The sequence below is a fragment of the Anas platyrhynchos genome, chromosome 18 (assembly GCF_047663525.1).
Source record: "Anas platyrhynchos isolate ZD024472 breed Pekin duck chromosome 18, IASCAAS_PekinDuck_T2T, whole genome shotgun sequence".
Classification (NCBI taxonomy): domain Eukaryota; kingdom Metazoa; phylum Chordata; class Aves; order Anseriformes; family Anatidae; genus Anas; species Anas platyrhynchos.
Genome location: NC_092604.1, coordinates 3728567 through 3752544, shown reverse-complemented (window position 1 = coordinate 3752544; position 23978 = coordinate 3728567). Strand labels below are relative to the sequence as shown.

The window sequence follows — 23978 nt, the reverse complement described above, 5'->3', positions numbered from 1 at the left end:
TATTATGAGTCCAGTTGTCAAGGAATGAAATGCCTCACTTTTGTGGCTCTGGTTTCAGGTTTAAATGCAACAGCAATCCTTCAGGGTGTTTCAGTGCAGTGTGTGGCTGCCAGACCATTCGCACTCACAGCCTTCTGGGAGCAAAGCTTTGTGAACTATACCAGTAACATTTTCTGAGAGACCAAGGCTTGAAGACTGAAAATTAACCCGTGTTAAAGTTGCGTTTATACAGTGGAAAACTTGTCTTGATTGCTCAGCTCACAAAAAGCCTTTCCAGAGACAGTTCCCATTGCTCGGAGAGCACAGCTGAGGAGTGAGAGCCCAGGGCATGGTGCTGAGCCAGCAGTGGGTGAAGGAGAGCAGGTATGGATGGGTGGATGCAGGCACTCTGCCCCGTGTCCCTGATGTTTCCAAGAGGTGGAACTTCTTCCTTTGTCTTACAGTGGGGTTTGTTACTACTTGGCTTGTGTCTGTATTGTAGGGGTGGTGCTGTCTGTGCCAGCCCCGTAATCCAGGACTGATGTCCCTTCGCATGGGACAGCACTGAGTGCTGCACCCTGAGCATGGCCACGGTGCCAGAGGACACTTGTTCATTCTCCAGTTGCAAATCTGAGAAAAAAATCACAGTTTTATTTAGAACATGACAGTTCATATTGGAAAAGAAATCAAATTAGTTCCAACAAATGTAACAGTCATGATGCACTCAGGGATCACCTTTTTAAAGCATGCTGTGTAGCACTTCTTTTACTGAGATGGGCAGAAATGATGGAAGTTCTATTTTCAAGAAACTTGCACTTATTTTTGGGTGTGATGGCATTTTCATAGAAATGTAGAATCATTTTGTTTTGAAAATACCTCCAAGACCATCAAGTCCTACTGTTAACCTAGCAGTTCCACTAGCAGAGTGCTGCTGTCTCACATTTGCCGTTTCAACAGTTTGTGAGCAAGATATTCAAAGATGCAGTTACTAAAGCTATAGCCAATGGAAGCATTGCGGGAGAATGCTGAGAACTTTTCCCTGCAGTTCTATATTTGGTTTTCATCAAAATGTGGACAGAGGTGTTGAAATGTAGATCCTTTTTGTAGAGGAGAGAGGTGCCTGGGGGCCCGCTCCCTGCACTGCCCTCAGTTGAGAGCTGGCTGCTGTGTTCTACTTGTGCATGGTCAGATTTAGGCATTTTCTGTTGAATGGTGGGAAACTTTGTGTTAAATGCCTTCAGCTCATGTTCAGTCATGGCCACAGACCTCTCTTCTCTGGTTTAGATATGACATGGGCAGTTAACATGGGAACTGGAGTGCACAAATGCTATTTTTTCTTTCTTTTGGCTTGCTGTCTTGCTCTGGAGCCTTGTTCACTGGATATATATATTTAAAGCACTAATAAATGTGTCTAATAATAGCCCTGGGGAAAGGTGTTGGACTTGGTGTTGGATGGTTGGGTTTGATGACAATAGAGGTCTTTTCCAACCTAAATGATTGTACGATTGTAAGTTGTGCAGATGATGACAGTTCTGTGTGGCTTGGGAGCCTTGAGGAGTCTTCAGCAGCTGCTGGCGTGTCAGGTTGCTGTGAAGGTGTTTTCAGAGAACACCCGGCCAGCTGCTGAGGACAGCCCAGTAGCATGCCTTGTTCAGAGTGGAGAAGGACCTGTCTTGCAAAGGAGATGGGTCTTCTGGGAAAGTGTGCTTTTGGGCCAAAGGAGCGCTCTGGGCCCAGCATCCAACACCCTGCGCACCACAGACAAGTGTCTCATTTTTGGGAAGAAAAGCTCTTCAGCTCTTCAGTGCATGATAGAAAGCCAGACATCATTGCTTGGGGATGCTGCAATGCTTGACCTCCAGTCTGAGCTTGCAAGAGGCTATTAGAAACGCAATGGATGGGTGTTTGTAGTCTGCTGGCACCGCTGTGTTTGTGCTCTGCAGCCCATTGTCAGCACAGGAAAACTCAGAAATGAGAGTCAGGCTCCACTGAGGCTGGCTGCAGAGGAGTCTGTTGTGGGAGCTGTGGGGGAATGGGGCCAGGCAGTGAGGAGGGGGGTGGGAGGTGTTGGTTGGTGGATAGATAGCGGGGGACTGCTGTTGGCGCTGTTCACCCAGCCGCCTGTCAAAGTTGTACACACTCTGTGGCACCACATGGACAGTTCTGGCCCACGCAACATTTGCTATTTCTTGCACAGACTTTTCACTGCCAGATTTAGGCTACAGGCTTGCAGAAAATTTCTGAACGCGTGGCAACAACACAGAGCCAAAGAGGCAGCAGGGCCGGTGTGGCCATCCGAACTCCACAGTTCATTATTTCATAGCCTTTTTGTAAAGACTCACCCCTTCAGCAGCAAAGCCTGGTGCATGCAGCTTGGCTGTATGTGAGATGAGGCAGAACACGGAGGACAGGAGATGCACAGAGCCTTGACTCTGTGAGGCTTCCTGCCCAGCAGCATGCCTCATGCAGAGCCACTTCCCTGCTGCTGCACAGGTTCTCCAGCCTTCCCTGGAAGGAATTGTGGCTGAACATCCAACCACGGGTGAGCTCAAGCTGTATCCCAAGGCCTGCAGAAAAAGCAGCATCTCTGCTGCCCCAGCTTCATGGCTCTGGTGTTTGCTGCGTGGAAAACTTGCTTTCTGCAGGTGGGTAGGGTAGCAATAGCAGATTGGTATTTTGTTTTCTGAGCAGTTTAGTAACGTGTGAGAATGCTGTGCTATGCATTTAGAGGCAAGTATTGTGAGATTTTTTTGGTCATTTGGTTAATGCAAAGTTTTTGCAAGATGGCCAGAGTCTGCCACACGTGAAGAGCAGGACCTTGTGCCTAGATCACTGCCTGGCAAGCTAAGCAAGAGCCGCCCAAACCTGGGATATCAGCCTGTAAAAGGGGAGACTCTGGGGCTCAGCAGGCAGCATGCAAGGGTCATGGATCAGCAGCCTCCTCCTGAGAGCAAGGAAAGAGCCAGGGCACTGCGTGTCTGAGTGAAATGGGATCCAGCTGCCCTGTTGCCTGAGCGCCTTGGCTGGGGGCTGACAGCTCCTTGCAGTGACGGTCTGTGGGGGATGACAGCTGGTTTTTAGCCCCAGCTATAGCAGCTCGTGTCTAGCTTGGGAGACCTGTGAGTGCAGGATCTCTGCATGCCCACTGGGAATCTGACAGGTGCTGCCCACCTGCACAGAGTGGCTGCACACATGCAGGTTCTTACTGAGGGCTTGCTCAGTTCATGTTGCTGATAAAAGACCCTCAAACACGGGACTGGTGTCATGCTGCTGTGCCACACAGGCAGCAGCATTGAGAGTTTGGGGTGCAGGGGGGAAAAGCCGGCAGGGAGGTGCTTGGCCCCTGTCAAGCCCTCGCTGCCCTCAGCAGTGCTTGCCCTGCTCATAGCCCACCTCCTGCGCCAGCCCAGGAGACCTGGGGCTCTGGGAGCCGTGGTTACTGATGTGAACAGGAGCTCCAACCCACTGAACAAGTGTGCAGCAGGAGACCAGCTGGCACCAGAATATGCTCAGCAGCTGCCCAGGGGAATGCAACTAGAGGAGGTTGGAGGAAGGAAAGCCCCCTCCTCCCCAACCCACACCAAGGGGCAACGTGTTGCTCCTGCCATGACTCCTGGCCCCCTCAGCTGTGGAACAGCAAGAGGAATTGGTTCCGGAGAAGCAAGTAAGGGTTTGAGATCAGGGAGGTGTCCTGCAGAGTGAGACAGACTGCTTGGGAAGTCCTGCTGCAGGCTGGAGAGCTCTGAGCTGCCTCTCAGCTGACTGTGAAGCTGCTGCTCCAGCTTCATTCGTTCACAAGGCCTGCTTTGGCAGCCCAGAACAATTAAGGCTGCTGGGGGGCACAGGTATTCTTAGGTGGTTGGAGCAGGCGGCACAGATGGGTCACAGCTTTCCTCGTAGCACCACCAACAAAGCTGAGAGGGAAGGAAGAGGTTCATTGATGGGTCTGGGTATGGACTGCTCTCATGGGTCCCTTGTTGAGCCCAGACCACACGATGGAGAACAGATCCCCCCTGTGTGCATTAGACCTCAGTCTGAGCAGGGGGAAGGGAGCAGAAATTCCCCTACAGAAGGGAAAAGCAGAAGTCCCGCAGTGGCATGGAAGGGGCTGTGCTCCTGGGAAGAAGAAAGGGGCACCAGCATCCAGGTGGTGTTCGGAGTGGTTTTAGCAAAATCTCCAGTTCCCTGTACCTTCAAGTTGCAAGCAGAAATAAAAGGAAGAAGGGAATTTACTCCTGTAAGGGCCAGGAAAGTCCTGGGAAGTAAAGTGAGGCTTGAGAGAGTAAGGTGAAATTCCATTTTCACGAGCATTCTGCACATCCAGACTTTTGGATTGTTTGATGAATTTAAGTTTTATCTCTAGTTTTAACTTAACTCATTTTCATTCATGGCAAACTGTAGATTTCTGTGAATCTTTGTCTTAGAAGTATTTAGAAAACGTTTCAGCATCTTGAGAATAAGAAATTAGTTCTCAAAATCAGACAGTGGTTTTGGTACTCAAGCTGGACATTCCTGCAGGAGGCGGTTTTTGTAAATAGGATGAAAATCAACAGGGTTTTTCTAAGAATCACATATGAGAGACCTTTCAGAGTGCACTGAGGACACGGTATGTTGCCATGGCAAAGAGAAGAGCTTGAGATGAAGAACTGGGGTCACTACGTGATGGATGGAGAAGGGAAGAAGCCAGCAGAGACCTGTAGGGAGTGAAGGGGAGCCAGGCAAGGGGAGCGCTAGAAGAAAGATGGCACGGTGATGAAATAGCTGAAAATATAAAAGGAGGTAAATAAAGCAGGTCAGTGAGACGAGATGAGCTGGGAAGGAGCGGTGAGAATACAGTGAAACAGGAGAGGCAAATGAATGTGAGAAATGTGCTGCTTGGAGGCCAGTTTCCTTCCCAGTGAAACATCCTGTAAGTGAGCTTAGGGGAAGCCTTGTGCTAGTGGCTACTTGGAAACTTGCCTGTAGGGGAATTGCAGAGTTTGTGTGCTTGTTTGGAAGCAGCAAAGAGTCCTTGAACTTCAGCAGTGCTCTGCCACTCCTCTGGCCAAGGTTACCACAGGCAGAGATGGCGGAAGGGAATACATTATCTCTAAAATACATGTGAAGATCTGAACGTGTCCCAGGGAACCAAGGTTTGAGATCTCTTAATTTCAGACTTGCTGAAGCACCTGAGATGTGCAGCATGTTCTGTTCACCCACCTCTGCTGCAGGAAAGGAGGCTCCAGCAAAGCAGTGGGGAGTGGTAGTCCTGTGAGCTGCCCTGGCTGCACCGCCAGAGCTCTTCTGGCCCTGCCTCCTGCTGCCAGCAACCTGTTAGAGTTGTGAGCTCTCTCATGTAGATTAATCATGTGTTAATTCTGGCACTTGAGACATCTCCATCTGAGCAGTCTAGGCTCCATGAACAGCAGAGACAAATAGGTGCCTCTGTAACACAAGTCATCTCACGCTGAAAAACACATCTGAGAATGATGGTTTGCACGCGTGTGTGGTTTTCTCTCTGATAAGTACAAAAGGAATCTAAATGGATTAAATTGGACCTCTTACATCATTTTACTGTAACTGACAAGGTGGCTATGGATGGTTTCAACAGAAACAGCTAATCCATATTTTAATTTCCTCAGTCCTGAAATGCCTATGTGTGACCCTCAGCTGCCAAATTCCTTGCTTTTCTTCAAAAAACACAGTTCCTTAAGTACAATATTCCCAAACTTCCTCACTGCAGCAAAACACAGCAATAGACAACAGACCAGAGGGCTGTAGGTTCTATAAGAAAGGCATGGCAGAGTCTGTAACTTTACAGCTTATAAGTATATTGTATTTTCCTTATCAGTTTCCTGTAGCCATCTGATAAATTCTGTGTTTCGCTACCTAAAATAGACGTCTTACAGCCAAGTCAAGCTTGTACTTTCCAGTATTTTAGCTCTTCTATCCCGGACACCAGTGCTTTTGTTTATGTGCTGTAGATTTCTCTTTGTGGATACAAGAACATATTTTTCCCTTCAGAAGTAGATACGGGTTTCTGGTACACTGCAGCAATAGGCTTTGCTGTGTGTGTGCCAGGTATTTATATGCAAAGTTGTTGATTGGAAAAAGACGAGCATTTAGCATTTCTACTGTTCTAAAACAAATTGCCACAGCATAAATGGTGGCTGTGTGCTGGTATACCTGGAATTCTCAAAACAAACTGCAATGTTAAGATACCTCAGCCACTGTAGTTTGATACTACATCTGTCAACTAATGCATCCAGCTAATAGCAGTTTAAACTGAGCAGCTGCAAACATCTGCTACTAGGTTAACTGAGTGAAAGAAATGCATTTTCAGCATACTCGTTAGAACAGAACTAAACGTATCTCTCGGCTCATGAGGGAGCTCTGCACCCAGCTCTTTCCTGACTCCAGCTCATCCACATGACTCTGGCAACACGGCTCTCCTGCTCCGCTCTCCGCCGTCTGGCACAGCTCTGATTTCTGTGCTTCTTCCCCTCCACCTCTGCTTACCCCGGCTGCTGACTGCTGCTGAGCCCAGTGGCACTCGCCATTCCCCAGTCTTGCTGTGCTTGACAACAGCCACAAAAAAAGTCATCCGCATCCCCATGTGGCACTTCTCCATGTCCCAACTTCTGAGCAACAGGATTTTTACAACCCAGTGCTCCTTGCCTTACTCACGAAAGACAGCAGAAACTGGATTTTGACAAAAACGGATGCAAAATGCATTCACCATGCTTTGAGGCATAAACAAGAACAAGGATAAGCATAAAACAGCCTGCAGCAGGCGTGAGCTAGTGAAGCCCAGTTGGTCTGCAGCCTCTTGAGGCTCTGCACAGATTCACTGATACCCAACGCATGCACACACGGCAGGTGCTTCGCTTCAGTGCTCTGGCAGCTCCACTGCCTGGGGCCATGTCGTGGCAGTGAAGCAAAAGCACGCAGAGAAACTCCCGGCCCTGGCCCCCGGAGCAGTCGCCCTGGCCCCGGAGCAGTCGCGTGCCCGGCGCTTTCCCCACTCCCAGGCTGAGCCCTGCAGGGCTGGCTCTGTGGACTCACTGTGACGAGCACACGTGGGCTGCGGCGACACGCACCGGGCCCTCGGGCACTGCCCCGCTGCTGCACAGACTGAAGTACGCACATGTGCTGCTTCCCTGCATACTCTGTATAATTCTTCTGAACTGATTTCTCCCAAACAGAGCCTTACACCTGTGGAGCTTGTGGAATCCAGTTCCAGTTTTATAACAATCTCCTGGAGCACATGCAGTCCCATGCAGGTAAGCAGGGCACCTCGACTCGCTTAAAGCGGAGAATTAAATTCTGCGCTGATGCCTGATGTTGACCCCGTTGTGTGTCAATGGAGCTTCCCGTGCTCACGGTTTCCAAAGCCCCAGTAACTTCACCTGCAGCAAAAATAGATACTCAAAGGCTGGAGCACACAGCAGCGGCTGCAGCAGCGTGAGGCTCAGGGTGTATCACAAATACTGCTCCTTTCCCTAGGAAGAGAGGACATGTGCCATTCTAGCAAATCAAACTGCTCATTCCCTTTACCCAAAGGTATCTAGGGAATGCTCATTTTGTAAGCATTAATGGTTCTTTCGTACAGCAGATGAAATTGCGCCTCCCACAATCAGGGTAGTACTCACTGAGGCAAACAAAGCAAAAATGCTTGCAGGGCAGCAGAGCCTTTGCCAACACAAGTCCTTTTCTGTGCTTGTGTCTCCTGGAGTTCTGCAAAGGACTGAAATGTGTTCTCAGAAGAATTTGCCATTTCAGCAGTTGGGTTCATTCCCTTCTCAGTTATCTACAGTAGAAAATTCTGAGGAGTAGTAATTCAACTACTTTGTTTCTAAGCCACCTTTTTTGTTTTCTCTCTCAACACAGAAGGTTGTTTCATTTCAAAGCCAAAGCTGTTTCAAAGACAGCATTCAGAATATTCAAAAATGTAGTAAAAAGCACATTTTGGATATAAGCAGATTTTTTTTTTTCGTTTCTTGATCAAAAATTCAAGTGAATTGATGCAGGTTTACAAATTAATTCACCTTTGGCAGACCTGTGTTGTCCAACAGACAGCTGCTCTGTTGTAGTATACATTCAGTGCTTTGCATTTGTGCTCACTTCACAGGTAAGCCCTGAGTAATGTGGCAGGGAAGGACAGATTGCTTGAGGAAAAGCATATATCCTGTTCTGTAACAGTAAATTTAATCAATGTTTGTATTTTGTTTCTTTGTTTTATTTTTAGTCCTAATTGTAGTGGCAGCGTCCCTTGAGTTCTTCATGTGCACGGTTCCTCAGTCAAGCTCAGCTCTTACTAGCAAATCTTAGTGCAGGCTCCATGTGTCGTTCAGCAGCTACATTATTTATCATCTTTATAATGCCATGGATAGACCTTTAGGGTGACCTGTTGTAAGACAGTGAGCTAAGTTTTATGGATGGTATTTTCTGTTAAAGCGTAAACTGGTTAGTGTGGAGTGCTCGGAAGCTAGGTCATGATGAGGAGCAGTGATGGGGCTGGTGTCATTCCTTGGTGTTGGGGTCTGTCCTTGCTGCTCATGAATGGCAATTTGTGCTTGCTTCCTTGCCGTGTCCTGACTGTCCTATTCCTTGTTCTTATCTCTGCTGGGGAAATGCAGCAGTTACAGCTCTTAGTAGGACTGAGGAGAGGAGCTGCAAAGGAGGGACAAAGGCTAAGGTGCTGGGGGGAGAAGGGCAATTCACTGGCAAGCTGTCAAAAGTTTTAAGCTAATGCTGTCTGCAGCTTCTTCCTCCTCTTTTCTTTACAAATGACCAGTGGCCTCTGGGCTTGCTTACCTGGCTTGCTTTGAACACAGAATAGAGCCAGAGGGAACAGGTGGCTGTGATCTGAGTCATGCATAGATACACTTATATTACATGTCACCAGAGATTAATGTCACCTTAGATTAATGGATAAATCCCCTCTCCCCATTTCAGGGCTGTTCCTCTTAAACTCTGTGTTTTACACCTTTTCCTGCTCTGTAAGACACCGTGTTCTGCATGGCTGCTTCCCCCCAGATATCTTACACTTACTGAAGTGCGTTTCCAAGGCCACTGCCCAAGCTGCCCCCCATGCAAGCAGTCGTCCCCGCTGTGGTGTCACTGGGCACAGTGCTCGCCAGGCTATGTGCTCATGCCTCGTCCTCTGGGGAAAGCAGCAGCTTTTCTTCTAGCTCTGTGCAGCTGGAGGTGAACAGTGCAGTATTTGGTGCTGTGGGATGAGAATGAAGAGGCGTGAGAGCCTCAGGCAGCCTTGGTGGGTATTCTGGAAACCATACTCAAGGAGAGCAGCAGCAGAGATTACCCAGGGTGTGCAGCTACCGTGGATGCAGATTTGTTGCCTTTTAGTCTGTCAGAGCTTGCAGATTGGCACATCCAAGAAGCAGCATCAGCACGATGTCTGTGCCATCTGGGGAGGCAGAGGCCTTACCAGTCAGCAGAACTGCAGGCAGAGGATCTGCAGTGGGGACGCTGGCACAGCCATTTGTAACAGTCTGTGTGCCTGTGTTCAAGGAACATGTCACGATGGGCATGTGGAGATCCAAAAAGCCCATCCATGTCAAATACTGCCTCAGCTGATGTGTTTGGGACCCAGTTTAGCTTGCTGTGTCTGATGCAAAGGGCTAATCTCTTGCAACTAAATGTGACCCGTCCATTGAGCCCCTCTTGTAAGTGACCAAAGATAGGGATCATGCAGCTGGCTTCGAGTAGCAAGAGCGGGGTTGTACTGGCTCTTGAGTCATTCAGAGGGCTGAGCCTGGAGCCTAGAAGGTAATAAGAAGAGATTATAGCTCCATAAAACAGCTACACAATGAGAAGAAGCAATTAGAATGCAAATTGGAGGCTGAAAGGCAGAAGTAGAACAGCAGAACATCAGGCGAAAGAATTTGTTCTGTAATTACTCTGAACAATATACAGCTTTGATTCCCTTTGGGGTACTTTGTTCAGGTCGAGTACCACCATATAATGCCCTTCCAACAGTCTGGAGCTAAAAAATAAAGGGACAACTAGGCTGAATCTGGATTAAAGGATTGGAGGCATGAAGACAAATTAAAGAACTATGATCAGTGTAGTTCACAGACTGCCTGATAAGGAAGATATGGCCAAAATGTACAAACCTCATTTATGCCACATTGAATGCTGATGGATATTTGCAGAGAATAAATTCCCTATTACTGTAAAATAGATAAAAGAGTCGGGGAAAGTAAATTCAGAGGTTTTCTCCACCCACCCACCTCACCAGTATGAGGAAGCCTTTATGTTCATACACCCAAACCATGAACAAGTTGGTAGCCAACATTCAGCAGTTTCCTTTGCCTACCCACAGACATTTTAAGTTGAGGCCACTTGTGGCATTAGGTCAGGAGCAATTAGTCTATGCAAATGCTGGGGGAAGGGTGCTATTATATATGATTGCTGGCATTCACTGAAGCACCTCCTGCTCATTGTGTCTCTTCCACACATGGAAAGACCAACCTCTGGCTGCAGTCCTGAGCGTGGCGGTACTCCCCAGCCACCAACCACCACGGTGCACCCTGGTTTCCATGGGCGCCTACATTACTCAAGGCAGTCCCTCAGAGCCCTGGCTGGGCTCTGGTTCTGCCATACCCTGGATTTCTCCGAGGTGTTGATCTAGTCTGTGTCCAAGCCTAACAAGAACTGTTCATCTTCGAGGTTTATGAATGCCCCAGCAGTTAAGATGCAGAGCTGCTCGAATTTAACAGGATTTGTTTGTGAGGAGTTTCATCATATCATTGCTTGTCTCTAGATCCTTGCTGGACTCCCTTTTCTCCCAGGTCATTGCCATACATGAAGGAGAGCACCTTTGTGCTCTCCCATTCATTCCAATGGGCAGCCCACAGCTCTGCCTAGCACCAGATGAACCTGGGCTGCAGAGCAAAGCCCTCAGACCTGTGTGTGCTTTCATAAAGCATCCTTTCCTTCATGTGCTGCTGTCTGGAGTGCTGGGGCAGGATTAATTTCACTGCATGATGGTGTATCTAGGCTACAGATGTTGTCCTCAACAACATCAGTGGAGAAGTCATTGACTCCAGGTGAGTTCTGAGCATGTTGGATCTCATACTGCAAGAGGCATCTTGTTCTAGCTGGGTGAATGAATCACACCCTAAGCCTGTTTCACACCACTGAGGGTAAAAGAAGCCATAGAGGAGCTGTCTTGAAGAGAGACATGTCTGATAGAGATGTCCAAAATTAGGTGAGATGAGTCCAGTTGTGATAAGTAAAGGATCTGTTTTTGTCTTCTTTGTTTTTAATTCCATTCTAATGTTCAGCTTGATCATCAGTCCATCTTCCTCTTTCCTTTTCCACCTCTCTTCATTGTACGCTTTAATATAGCTTCAGAGACTATTTCAGAGCACAATTTCATAGTGAAGCATACTAACAACTAGAAAAATTCTGGAGTGGGGAAAAGGTTCTTTGGACACAGGAAAGGAAGGACATGGACATGATACAGAATTTACTGATCTTGTCTGCATTTCCTTGGAAAATCCCAGCAGTTTGGCAGCCAAAGTGTTTAGCCCAGTCACATATAAGAAAATAGAGCATTAATACCTCTAGTCGACCCACAGGGGTCTTCTTTGCAGCTATAGGGAGGAACAATCTTTGGTCATACTCCGGAAACATTTTTTTTTCTTTTTATTTCCAGGCTGAGGCAGCAGTGAGTAGCCTGAGGGATATTGGGAAGAAAACACGAAGTAGTTCCAGTAGAGGAAAGGGGAGCAACTTGCAATGTGGAAAGAAAACCAATAAGGCAAATGAAGGATAAATATTTGTTAACCTTGCTTTCATTTTGAAAGCAAGCAAATTGCATAGGTCAGGCTGCACAAGGAGCATCTGTTCCTCCCAAAATGTTGAGACATTTCTCAAGCTGTGCTGATGACATCAATGTCACCGATGCACATAAAAAGTTAATGTCATTTCAGCCACGTTTTGGGAAGGTGACGGGGTGCAAGACAGTTTTCAAGGTTTCTGACAGTATTCTGCCATCTCTGAAAACTTCTGAATTACTACAGAGAATGTAGTAGATTGGGGTCACCTTAGTTAGGGAACCGTAAATAGATGCTAAACAGATGGCTATTGTTTCCCCTTCTTTGTGCTTTAAGAATTAGTATCTTGTGCTTCTAACACCTCCCTGTCTCTTGCCCCACAGCTGACAACGAGAACAATATTGCCTCTAGCCAGCCCAGATCACCTCTAGCTGTTGTTGAAGAAAAGTGGAAACCACAGCTCCAAAGAAATAACGCCAACAATAGTATGTAGCAGTGTTTGGTCTTCGTCCCGGGCTTACCTGTTGGGTTTGAAGGCGTGACTGTCAGGGTGTACACGCAGCAGTAATGTAGGCATCACACAAAGCTCTTGTCCTACCCTGTCTGTACTTGATTTCATCTATTATTCATGTACAGCCCTTCAGAGGAGAGCAACCATCCCATTAGAGGAGTACTCGTATGCAAAAAGTACAGGGGAAACTGGGGAGGACATTTGTAAGGGCACACTTGAGAATGCCTGGAAAAAGTTAACTTCAGCAAGGTCAGACGTCCAGTCTGGGGTTAAGAAATTGCTCCATTTAGTGTTGTGTGACATAGGCTTCCTGAGCTGGCTGGCAGCCAGTATCTGGCTTTGTCCCCAGCTCATCCTGAGACCTTATGCTTCATGGGACATGGTAGAATACAGCCCTTTGGGAAAGCATTTCCAAACCACTTGAGCTGAGCATCCCGGTGGATGGGTGATACAAAACCATGGTGCTTATGTGTTCTAGTGTGCCAAAACTGACATTCATGTTGCCAAAAATCATCCACTAAAAGTAGGGTTGCTGGAGATCAGAGGAAAAAATAAAATTTGGGCTTCAACACTGCTTGAGATGGTGGAAGAAGTTGTATGCTTCCCTTCTAAAACAGCTGGCTCAAAGAAGAGGCTTAAATCACAAAAATAGCAAGAATTTCAGCTTTCCAGCTGGGCTAAGCCACATGAGCAGAGTTGTGACCACCAGCCTGTAGAAATGGATAGCAAATGGCACATGTGATTATAACTTAACCTAGGCAGTTCTTAAATGAATGCCACACAGATGCCATCAGTAAGGCACTGTGTTGTGAATAGCCAGTGTGTACTCTGTCTCAGTCCCCATGCCAGGAAATGCAAGCAGATAAGGTCTTAGCTGCTCTTAACAAGTTGTTCCATGTACCCTGGCAGTTCATCTGTCCAGAAGACCTCTGGGGAAGAAATGCAGGGTTGGAATGTCTCTGCCATCATCTGGGCATGTTCCAACTGCTCGGGTCAATCTCAGCAATGTTTTTTGACTTCCCCCCTGCTGTTGCAGACGAACAATTCTCATCTGTTGCTTTCTCTCCCTCTTTGTATTTGACTGCAGCATCTGCGAGTGGTTCAGTAGGGAACAGCGCGATTCCGGAGAAGGAGCGGCAGAACATTGCCGAGAGGCTCCTGAGGGTGATGTGCACTGACCTTGGGGCTCTGAGCGTGGTGAGTGGGAAGGAGTTCATCAAGTTAGCGCAGACCCTGGTGGACAGTGGAGCTCGCTATGGTGCCTTCTCAGTCACCGAAATTCTTGGCAATTTCAACACACTGGCTCTGAAGCATTTGCCTCGGATGTACAACCAAGTGAAGGTGAAAGTAACCTGCGCCCTGGGCAGCAATGCCTGCCTGGGCATCGGTGTCACTTGCCACTCACAGAGCATTGGCCCTGATTCTTGCTACATCCTGACAGCTTATCAGGTGGAAGGCAACCACATCAAGAGTTATGTCCTGGGAATTAAGGGTGTAGATATTCGAGATAATGGTGATTTTATCCACCACTGGGTACAGAACGTGCTCTCAGAGTTTGTGATGTCAGAGATCAGGACGGTGTACGTCACAGACTGCAAAGTCAATTCCTCTGCGTTCTCCAAGGCAGGCATGTGCTTGCGTTGTTCGGCCTGTGCCTTGAACTCAGTAGTGCAGAGTGTGCTGAATAAGAGAACACTACAGGCTCGCAATATGCACGAAGTGATCGAGCTCCTGAATGTCTGTGAAGATTTGGCAGGATCCACGGGCCTCTCAAAGGAGACCTTTGGCTCCCTGGAGGAGACCTCTCCCCCACCCTGCTGGAACTCAGTCACTGACTCCCTCCTGCTTGTCCACGAGCGCTATGAGCAGATCTGCGAGTTCTACAGTAGGGCCAAGAAGATGAACCTCATCCAAAACCTGAACAAACACTTGCTCAGCAACCTGGCGGCCATTTTGGCGCCGGTGAAGCAGGCGGTAATTGAGTTGAGCAATGAGAGCCGGCCCACCTTGCAGCTGGTACTGCCCACCTACGTCAAACTGGAGAAACTATTCACTTCCAAAGCTAATGATGCTGGCGTAGTCAGCAAACTCTGCCACCTCTTCTTGGAGGCGCTGAAGGAGAACTTCAAAGTTCATTCAGCACACAAGGTAGCCATGATCTTAGACCCTCAGCAGAAGCTGCGGCCCGTCCCACCATACCAGCACGAAGAGATCATTGGCAAGGTCTGTGAGTTGATTAATGAGGTGAAAGAGTCCTGGGCAGAAGAAACAGAATTTGAACCTTCAACCAAGAAGCCCCGGGCAGCAGGGGAAGCCACAGCAGCTCAGGAAGAAGATTGGTTCGGGAAAAATGAAGTCTATGATTATTTGCAAGAACCTCTCTTCCAGGCCACCCCTGACCTGTTTCAGTACTGGTCGTGTGTTACCCAAAAGCATACAAAACTAGCCAAGCTAGCCTTTTGGCTCTTAGCAGTGCCTGCTGTTGGTGCCAGAAGCGAATGTGTAAATATGTGTGAGCAGGCTCTCTTAATCAAAAGGAGACGGCTACTCAGTCCAGAAGACATGAACAAACTCATGTTTTTGAAGTCCAACATGCTTTAAGACTGTCTTTTAATTAAAACAAAACTTTAAAACACTGTTCCAAACAAAGAAAAAGAATTTTAAGTTCTAAACACTGTGGACCTCATTATGAATGCCCCTGGAAACCAAGTGCTTTTTTATATATATATAAAAATATAAATATATATAAAATTAAGTTTGAGAGGAAAGCTGAGCACGTGAGAGAGACAGCCCTCTGCCAGGAACGTGCTCCTTTCCATAGATAGTGTGTGGACTTGACAGACTTTCTAATGTTTTCAAGTGGGCAGACCAATGGGAGGCTGATGTTCTAAAGTCTTCAGGCAGCTGAGATCTAAAGTGACTTGAAGTTTCTTTTGTTTCTCCTCCACCCCACCTTTCCTCTTGTCCCCTGGGCCATCTTGCCATGGATAATCAGACTACATTGAACAGACCAGTTCTTCACTGGACTTTGCTCCTTTGAATAACTGTACACCTTGAGGGCATTTGTCTGCAGCCTTCTTGACATACGGTGCATGTTATCAGGGCAGCTGTGTTTTATGAATACCAGTATCTTCAGAAATCAGGAAGGGAGACTCTAAGATTGTTTTTATTATTATTTTTATTCTAACTTTTTCATATAGGGTTTTTCCAAAAAAAAAAAAAACACAAACAAAAAACAAAAGTCACTCTTCTGTCTCCACTCCCAGTTTTGAGTTTAACTTCTTAGCTAGTGAACCTGCTCTAAGGAACCTGCTTTGGCAGGGGGGTTGGACCCAGTGATCTTTTGAGGTCCCTTCCAACCCCTTCTATTCTGTGATTCTGTGATTCTGTGATTGTAAGTTTGATTTAAAATTAAGAGAAATGATTCATGGCAGAAAACGTCTGTAATTGTTATGTTTCTTGGATTTTTTTTTTACAGCATACCTTCTTTTCTGAATTCCCAGTGTAAATTAGCTTCTCTGTGAATTCTGTACATCAGGGGTTCTCAAATTCGTTCACAGAGTAGCCCATTTATGATTAAATAATATCCTTACGGAAGCCACAGCTGTTGCTTATATGGAAAAGCTAGAAACCAGGACAAGCAAGCAGGTGGTTACAACACAGATGTCTTTGGCCATCAGCAAGCTTGCCAGCATCTGCCAGCTGCCATTGAGAACCCTTGTACCTAAAGTTTTTTTAAACCTTCCCAGAACACACACTCAAAATAGCCTTCACAAGGCCAAGGACAAACCAAGGTGTATGATTTTTCAGGGGAACAAAGATCATCAGTTCTGTCAAACTAGGGTTTGAAGGAAGCTTAGAGAAGCGCATGGGCTCAAAGATCCTTCTGAATGTAAGTGCTTCTGATTGAGTGCGACGAGTATCTTCCTGTTTTATTTGGAATGGTTTCCTCTAGTAGCACGAATGTCTTTTTAATACCTACAGTGCATTACACTACTTGTTATGTTGTTGAATCATTCTGGCTAGGAAGGCCATCGGCCCTTAAACGTTCACACTTACTGGCTCACCCCGAATGCAATTAGAGATCATCGTAACACAGAAACATCTCAGTCACTCTGCTGTCCACCAAGGCCAGTGCTCTGCTGTGTCTGGTTCCCATAGGCACAGCTCCTGGGCTGCTAGACAGGATCTCTGCGAGCTGTCAGAGTTGGTGCCTCTTGGACAATTCCTGACTTCTGGTGCCAAACTGTTAATTTTTCATCACTGGGACTTGTATCCCAGAGGCAAACTGAAACAAATTCTTGTTTTTGAAGCATTCTCTTCTGCTTCCAGTAGTGTCCTCAGGAGCTGCAGCCGCAGTGGCAGCGGAGCAGCAGTGGTGGTGTGGGAGGACGGATGGGGCAGGGTCCAAGGACAGGCTGGAGGCTGGAGCCCTCAAACAGCGCGGTGGTGCTTCTGGTTGCTGGTGATGCAGTTGGTAAGATTGGGGGCCCTTTTTGGAATGCTGTTGTTGAACAGACATTCAACCAAGATCCCAGCTGCCCATCTCTGGTTGAATTAGAAGTCGCATGTCACAGGACAAGAGAAATGGCAGGGCCAGTCAGCTAGCTCGCAGCTCAGCCTACCCAGCCTCGGGTTTTGTGTTCAGGCATGGAAGCCAGGCACTAATGGACAGCTTCACTGCCATGGGGCTCAGACAGGGAACAGTTTGCATGCTAGAGACCTTCCCTAGATTAAGGTCACCGACGATGGCTCTTTATACCCAAGTGTCTTGCCCCAGGATGACTCTTGCCCTTCTCAGCCTGGAAACAGGACTTACTATAGCCTGAGTAGAGAGCTTAGGTTGACAGCACCTCTTGGCACTGTTAGTGGCCTCAGAGCAAAACTAGTTCCCTCTTAAATCTGAGTTTTGCATATGGATAACTTAAAAGATGTAGTCCACAACCCCACCGGCAACTGCAGAGGTAGCAGCAGGTACAGATGAGTAGCCAAGGCGGAGGCACTTGGAGATCTGATTTCTCTGGCAATGGCTTTTCAAACAGGTGCAGGTCGCAGGGCCAACGTTTGTTCTTTCTGGTTTTATTTCCCCCCAGACAAATCCTGCCCACCCAGCCACTCTCTGGGCCCACAGTAGCATTATTTATTTGTGCTTGCAGTGCAGGAGGAGCCTGTAACAAACAAAAACTAAGTCTCAGACTAAAACCAAACAAAAATAAATAATTCAGCAGGTGCAAAGTGTGCTGGTTATGAAGTATTTGTGCCATGCTGCAGGTTCCACTGAAAAACAAAAGGGATCCTGCAGCAAAAAAACTGGGCTGAAGGGACAAGTCCAAAGCAAGATTAGCTTTTGATGCTGCAGAGCTCAGCTGACAGGCAGAAGTGGGACAGGATGTGTACTGCTTTTTCCAAATGGTGTGCTACATCTTTTTGCCTGGTTTGCCTGAAACTCTTAAGAGCTGCTCACAGGCTCTTCAGCACTCAGGCAAAGGTGTGACAGCTTCTTGTTCCTTTCAGAGAGTTCCAAACCCAGCACTTCTTTGCTGTGGGACAGGCTGGTAGCTGCTATGGGATCTGCCGACTCAGGCTCGTTGTGTCTGTCTTCTAGGCATTAGGATAGGGAAGTGGACCAACAAGAACTTACCACAGGTTTAAAGCCCCAGAACTGAGGTAAAAATACAGTTATTTGTGCAAACATTTAATGCCGGGCTGTCACAACCAGGGCCTGTGGGTGGACAGGCCACCGCCACCCGTAGCTCCTCTTCTCCTTTTCACAGCCACCCGTAGCTCCTCTTCTCCTTTTCAGATTCTGGATGTGGCATCAGATCTGGAGCTTTTCTGCTGTGTCCAAAGAGGGACTGATGGGCCCTCTCCCCAGTTAGTAGCTGCCACATCCACAGTTATCATTGCACTAATGCCAAGATAAATCTAAGCAAACATACAGCAATGTCTGGCAGATGAGATTCTCCCAAAGACTTAAAAACTCAACTAGTAGCTGAAAAAAAAAGCAAAACAAAATCTAATGGAGCAATGTGGAAAGTCTAGGTGAGAAGAGAAGCTGGTTGGCCAGCCCTTCTTCATCAGATCAGTGGAAGAGGCCACAGCTTTTCATGAGACTTCAGAAGGTCACAGGGTGTCCTGCTCAGAGCAGCTCTTCGTGCTGTGCTTGCCCATGGGCTGGCTTGTGTCTGGTGTTCCTTTGCCTCTTTGAAAGGCGAGAAGCACGTCTGGAGCATGCGGATTTACTCTAAATGCCAAGGTTTTGCTCCTATTTCTCCTTCCCTCCTTAGGACTCAGACTCAGGACTGCATTCTAGGGAGTGTAGATACATTGCCATGGTCTGAATTTTGGAAACTTATTTTCCAGGTTATTGGCATCAGCTCAGTGGTAGCTCTCTGTACAGAGCAGCAGTTGTGCTGTGAGGAGTCCTGCCCATCCTGTGCTGGGAGGCAGGAGGAGAGAGGCCCTCTTGGGTTTGGCCAGAGCTGTCATGAGGTTCTGCTTCCCGTGGGCTGGGAAAAGTCCTCACAGTTGGGATCATCCTGTGGTAGGTCATGCTGGGAATTGTCTTCTGCTTCTTCCGTTTCCTATACTTGCACTTCAGAAAGATGTTTGGAGAAATGGAAAAAAAAAAAAAAAAAGCTGTATGTGTCCTCTGAACATGCATTTGTTTCTGCTGCTTGTTCTGAGCCTGACCTTGCAGGCTGCTCTCTTGGATTTACACTTTGCTCTGAGAGTGGTTGTGTCTGCAGGTGGGGAGCAGGCACCAACAGAAGGTGAGCTGTAAAGAATGAAGGGCATTCCAGTCCTGTCCGAAGATCCGTGTTAAAACAAAACTGAGGAAGGAGCGTACAGAGGCAGAGCTCTTCACAGTGGAAGGTTGCTTCTTTGTGAGTACAGAGTCAGGGTGTGGTGCTTTTACTCGGGTGGGCAGCTGAGGTCCACCACAACCGCTCTCTCACTCCCCCTCTCCTCAAAGAGGAAGGGGGAGAAAATACAACACAGAGAGCTCAAGGTTTGAGATGCGAAAGGTTGAATTAAAGGGAAAGGGAATGGGGAGAAAAAGAAACAAAAGAAACAATAAGTCTGTGTGGAAGCACAGAGAGAAGGAAAAAAAAATGTTCTTTACTTCCCATCAACGAGAGATGTTCAGCCACGTCCTGGGAAGCAGGGCCTCAAACACGTAGTGGTTGTTCAGGAGGAACAGCCCCCTCCCCCACAAGAGCCCCCCTTTTATTGCTGAGTGTGACATCAGGTGTTATGGAATATCCCTTTGGTTGGTTTAGGTCAGCTGCCCTGGCGATGTCCCCTCCCCATCACTTGCCCACCCCCAGCCTGCTGGCTCTTGGGGACTTGGAAGGAGTCCTGATGCTGTGCCAGCCCCATGCAGCGAGGCACACCTCTGGAGTGATACCAGTGCTGTTCCAGCTACGAGTGCAGAGCACAGCACTGTGTGGGCTGCTGCAGGGAAAGGTGACTCCATCCCAGACAGACCCAACACACAAGGTCAGTGGAGATTGTGGAGCCCAGATCCGTCTCTGTCTCTTTCCCTGTCTCTAGCAGTAGATGGTAGCTGTGTTCTGGCTTGCAAGATGGCTCAGTGTCTTGTGCCTGGGTCCACTGCAGATGGAAGTAAACTTTTCTTTTCGTCGAAGTTTTGTCTGTTCTAGGAAACCTGATTTGGTTGGTTTTGAATTAGTGCAATCTGGAAAACGTTGTGGAAGCCAACAGTAGGCTCAGGTTTTGCTTAATTTAGACTTCTGTTGTTGCTGGGTAAAACAGTCTAACTTTGAGATAAATTGGTTTAAGCATCCCTAAGAACTGCCTGCACTGGTTTAACTGTGCTTGCTGGGTGTTCTCCCCTGCTGATTAGAGAATACATCCAGAAGCATCTCAGGGAGTCATGACCCTTATGTGAATTCTGCCCGTGAAGGTGTGGCAGACACATTCAAAGCTCGGGAATCACTGAAAACAGAGGGGAAACACTTCGGAAAGCTGTTGAGCTCTGAATTGAGATATCTGGGTTATTACAGGATTCAGTGAGATGTCTCAGGTTGGGTGGTTTGCTTTTCTCCAGCTGCTTGCAATAACACAGAAGGTTTAGTGTGAGAAGAAATTCCTACGTGTGTTTGTGTTGGTGGGTGGCTCTGCTCAGCCTTACCCAGGGACAGGGATCGTTTCCACCTCACGGGTCCTGCAGCAGGCGAGCCGAGACGCTGTGTTGCACGGAAGCGGGGTGATGAGACACTGTGCTGCTCAGAGAGCACTGCGTGCCTTCTAGGCAAGCACCAAGCTAGCGCTTAATCAAAAGGCAGTAAAAGAGCAGCCAAAAGTTGATGAGAGGCTTGGAGTGCTGCTTGTGCTGAGGAAAGACTCAGATCTCTAATTGCATCTCTGCCTAAGGGAGGGGAGAGAAGCTCCTGTGAGCTCTCACAGGGAACAGATTATTCCCTGTGGAATAATTGGGAGTACTGGGATGAAAGTGAACAACACAAAAAAAAAGGACACTAAAGGCAGGTTCTGGGAAACGTTTTTATTGAGGAGAAATCTGTGATCTGGGAGGAGTCTGTTACGGGAATGTGTCCTGAGCCCTGTCACGAAAAGGAGACCGCACGGCTGTGTGCTCTGTGGGGCTGCTTAGGACCTGACCGGGAGGAAAGAGCCTGGGTGCAGAGGTCAGAGGTGCTGGGGCTTGAAGCCCATCCTGCCCAACAGCCGATAGGTCCGGAAGGGCTCGGAGAGCATCTTCTCCCACGTCCTGCCACTCACCTCCAACACCACGCCACCCACCAGTCCCTGCAGGAGGGAGGGAGCTGGCTGGCAGGGCAGAGGAGGTGACACCAGTTTGGGGGGCAAATGTCTCATCACCCCTTGTAATGCCAAGGTGAAAGAATCAGGGGCAGGGGAGAGTAAAAATGTTTTCTGCTTCTGCTGCGCATTTTCTGTGCTACACCACAATCTTGAGTTCATGGGATCTGTTGGGAATGCCCAGAAACATCACCTGAGACTCGAGGTGCTTTGTCAGATACTTCTGAGGATGTCACCCTGTAGCAATAAGAGCTCGCTTTTCCCAGCGCGTGGGACCTGTCCCCATGCCACAGGTTGTCATCGTCCTGGGCTCCAGGAAATGTCACCAAACCAACCAACCAATAACACACGGAGAGGTAAAGCCAAGCACAGCTCCAAGTTGAATGCCTCATTAGTACTGTGGGATAGTTTGCTTATGCTAGGCCAGAAATGGTAAACCAATGAGAGTGTATTGCCCTGAAATTTAATTTTATGTATTGAATGTTTGGGGAATGTCTGTTTAATTATTTGTTTTTGTTTGGCTGGTTAGTTGGGTTTTCTACTACTCCTGATAGAGTCCTTTCTTTTTAACTTGACAGAAAAGTTTTGCTCACGTTAGACAACGGTGTATCCAGTAGCCCCTTTAAAGTTTAATGTAGGCAGCTGAGTTTGATTTTTCTAGAATAGCTTCTGAAATGAGTCACATAAATGGCTCATTCATGCACAACATCAACCACTGACTGAAAGGATTTTCTTTTTTTGCGATCGTTTTAGCATCACTGGCAGTGGTCAGCGTGTCTTGGTACCCAGGTGAGCAGAGCAGCCTTACTGACAGGAATATTTTGCAGTGGAGTTGATGAGTACAGGCATGTCAAACCCTTGCTTTTTACAACCAAAGTTCCTTAAAAAGACACTTCCAGCCTCATCAGCCTTGAATGCTTATTTCCAGTCTTTTAGGGGTTCTTGTGGCGGTCTCTGCAACATGTGTGGATAGGATTGTTTTCTTTCCGCTGGGCTGGGGGGGGTGGGAAGAGGCATTTATTTTTTTCTTGCTATCCATGGAGAAAGAACTTTCCGCTCAAGGAAGGAGGTGTGTATTCTGGAAGGAGAAGCAGTCTAAGGAGCTGTTTTCCATGGTCCCTTAAAACTTACTGGGACTGATTTTTTTAATATATTTTTTTTAATTATTTAAAAGGAAAACCGATAATGGATGAGCTGAAATATTTATGACAGGTAGCTAGCCAAGGCTGTAAGTCCAGGAGGATCACACATCATCCAGACCTGAGGATTCTGGTCCGCCGTAGCTAGAAAGTGTCATGCCGACAAACCAAACCGTCAGGAAATCCTTGTTTGCAGCCAGTCTGAAAAGAGAAGCTGTTCCTCGTTCGTGTGTTCGTTTTTGGAAACCTCCTGCTGGGAGCTGAATTCTTGTTGTTTCATCAAGAAAACAATTAATGTTCTCCTTTCCCTCCTCACCCCCCTCCCCTCAGTAACTTGTGTGCATTTCCTTCTTTTCTGTAGATGCAGATGTTCTAGGCAATACCACAGATGCACCTGCGTGTGTCTCTACCTGCGAGTGCAAGAATCTCATGTCATCTTAAAAAATACAAAAAAATATACAAAAAATATACAAAAAATATCTTTTTTAGGCCAGAGTTTTCTACAGGTATTAATGAATATTTTTCTTAATCCTTATAAGTTTTATGTGTTTAATATTTCTTAATACCGGTAGCATTAATTTATACTTTTGTAGCAACACAATATTTTTATAAACCGCCACCGCTGGCTTTGTCTTCATAATGGGGAAATGTGCGGGCAGCTGGCCCTGCACTGTACCATGTACTGTATTTAAAAGGTTATCTAATGTCACACTTGCTGTGTTAATAAACAAAACAAAACCTGTTTGAAGTCTCATGTATTGTTGGTGTGGATCGAATGACTCAATAGAGAGCAATATTGCACGGGGTTGAGTTGCTGATTTTTATTGTGATATATGAACGCTTGAGGCCAACTCAAGTTCTTCTGATTTTTTTCTTTTTAGAATTTTGTTTTGTTTTGTTTTGTTTTGTTTTTACAGCTAAATAAATTCAGTGCTGTTTGAAACTTAGACTGACGTCAAATGAAAAGGATTATTAAAGAAAAAAAAAAAAACAAGGTGTTTAAATGTTGCTGTTTTTACAAGTCTGTTGCTGTCTGAATGGAAATATTCCACAAGAGAGAGGAATAGTTCCACTTAGCTTCCAAACGAGCTGAGCACTCCAGGCCAGAGCTCAGTTATTTGGAGATACCTTAGAGACATGTTTCTGCAACATTCTTTTCAGAGTTGATGCCAAGGCAGAAGACAAACTGTAACTGTAAGAAAGCATCCGTTGCTTGAGGATTTTCATGTCAGTGTTGTATTTATGGTTTTACAATAAAACAACCTTTAGGAAAAAAGAAGTGTCTGAGGTTTTCTATTTTTCAAGCATGTTCATGGGACCTCACTCAATGCTGAGTGTCTCAGTGTGAAGAGGGAAAGGAAGAAATATGCTAAAGGGACTTAAATCTCAGTAGCAGTCTCTTTGATGGTCCTAATCAGCCATAGAGCTCTGTAGTGGCTTCTCACTGCCTCCCTTGTACACCCAAAGTGTTTTAAAGTATTCTTCTGAGCATCCCAGGCATTGTTGCCAGTGCAGTGAACCTGCTCCTCTCCCTAGCAAGACATCTGTGTCTATCAGAAAGTGAACCAACACTATTTGGCAAGCTGGATATATGTTGTACAATAAGTTGTAATGCAATATTTATGTTCACACAGCCAGGACAGGTTCAGGTCAGCTGAATTTTATGCTGTTATAATTAGTCTTAATTCACACATGCCATGTTCTTGTCCACTGTGGTCAGTGATTTTCATTTCTGTAGGCAGATCCTCCTGTGAACTT

The 23978-nt window shown here is 46.9% G+C and overlaps 1 protein-coding gene across 19 annotated transcripts in view; it reads left to right on the top strand.

The window, feature by feature from the left end:
* The window catches only part of ZNF618 (zinc finger protein 618), a 176918-nt gene extending 153956 nt beyond the window's left edge, over positions 1–22962 (top strand). For 14 of the 19 annotated variants that reach the window (XM_072025360.1, XM_072025358.1, XM_072025349.1 and 11 more), the window contains 3 exons: positions 7164–7241; positions 12149–12250; positions 13364–22962. In XM_072025360.1, the coding sequence (XP_071881461.1) occupies positions 7164–7241; positions 12149–12250; positions 13364–14877 (1694 nt within the window). In that variant the 3' untranslated portion in view covers positions 14878–22962. The remainder of the gene's footprint in view (positions 1–7163; positions 7242–12148; positions 12251–13363) is intronic. The other 5 variants (XM_072025363.1, XM_072025361.1, XM_072025356.1 and 2 more) reach the window with 1 other exon arrangement.
* Positions 22963–23978: the final 1016 nt, after the last annotated feature.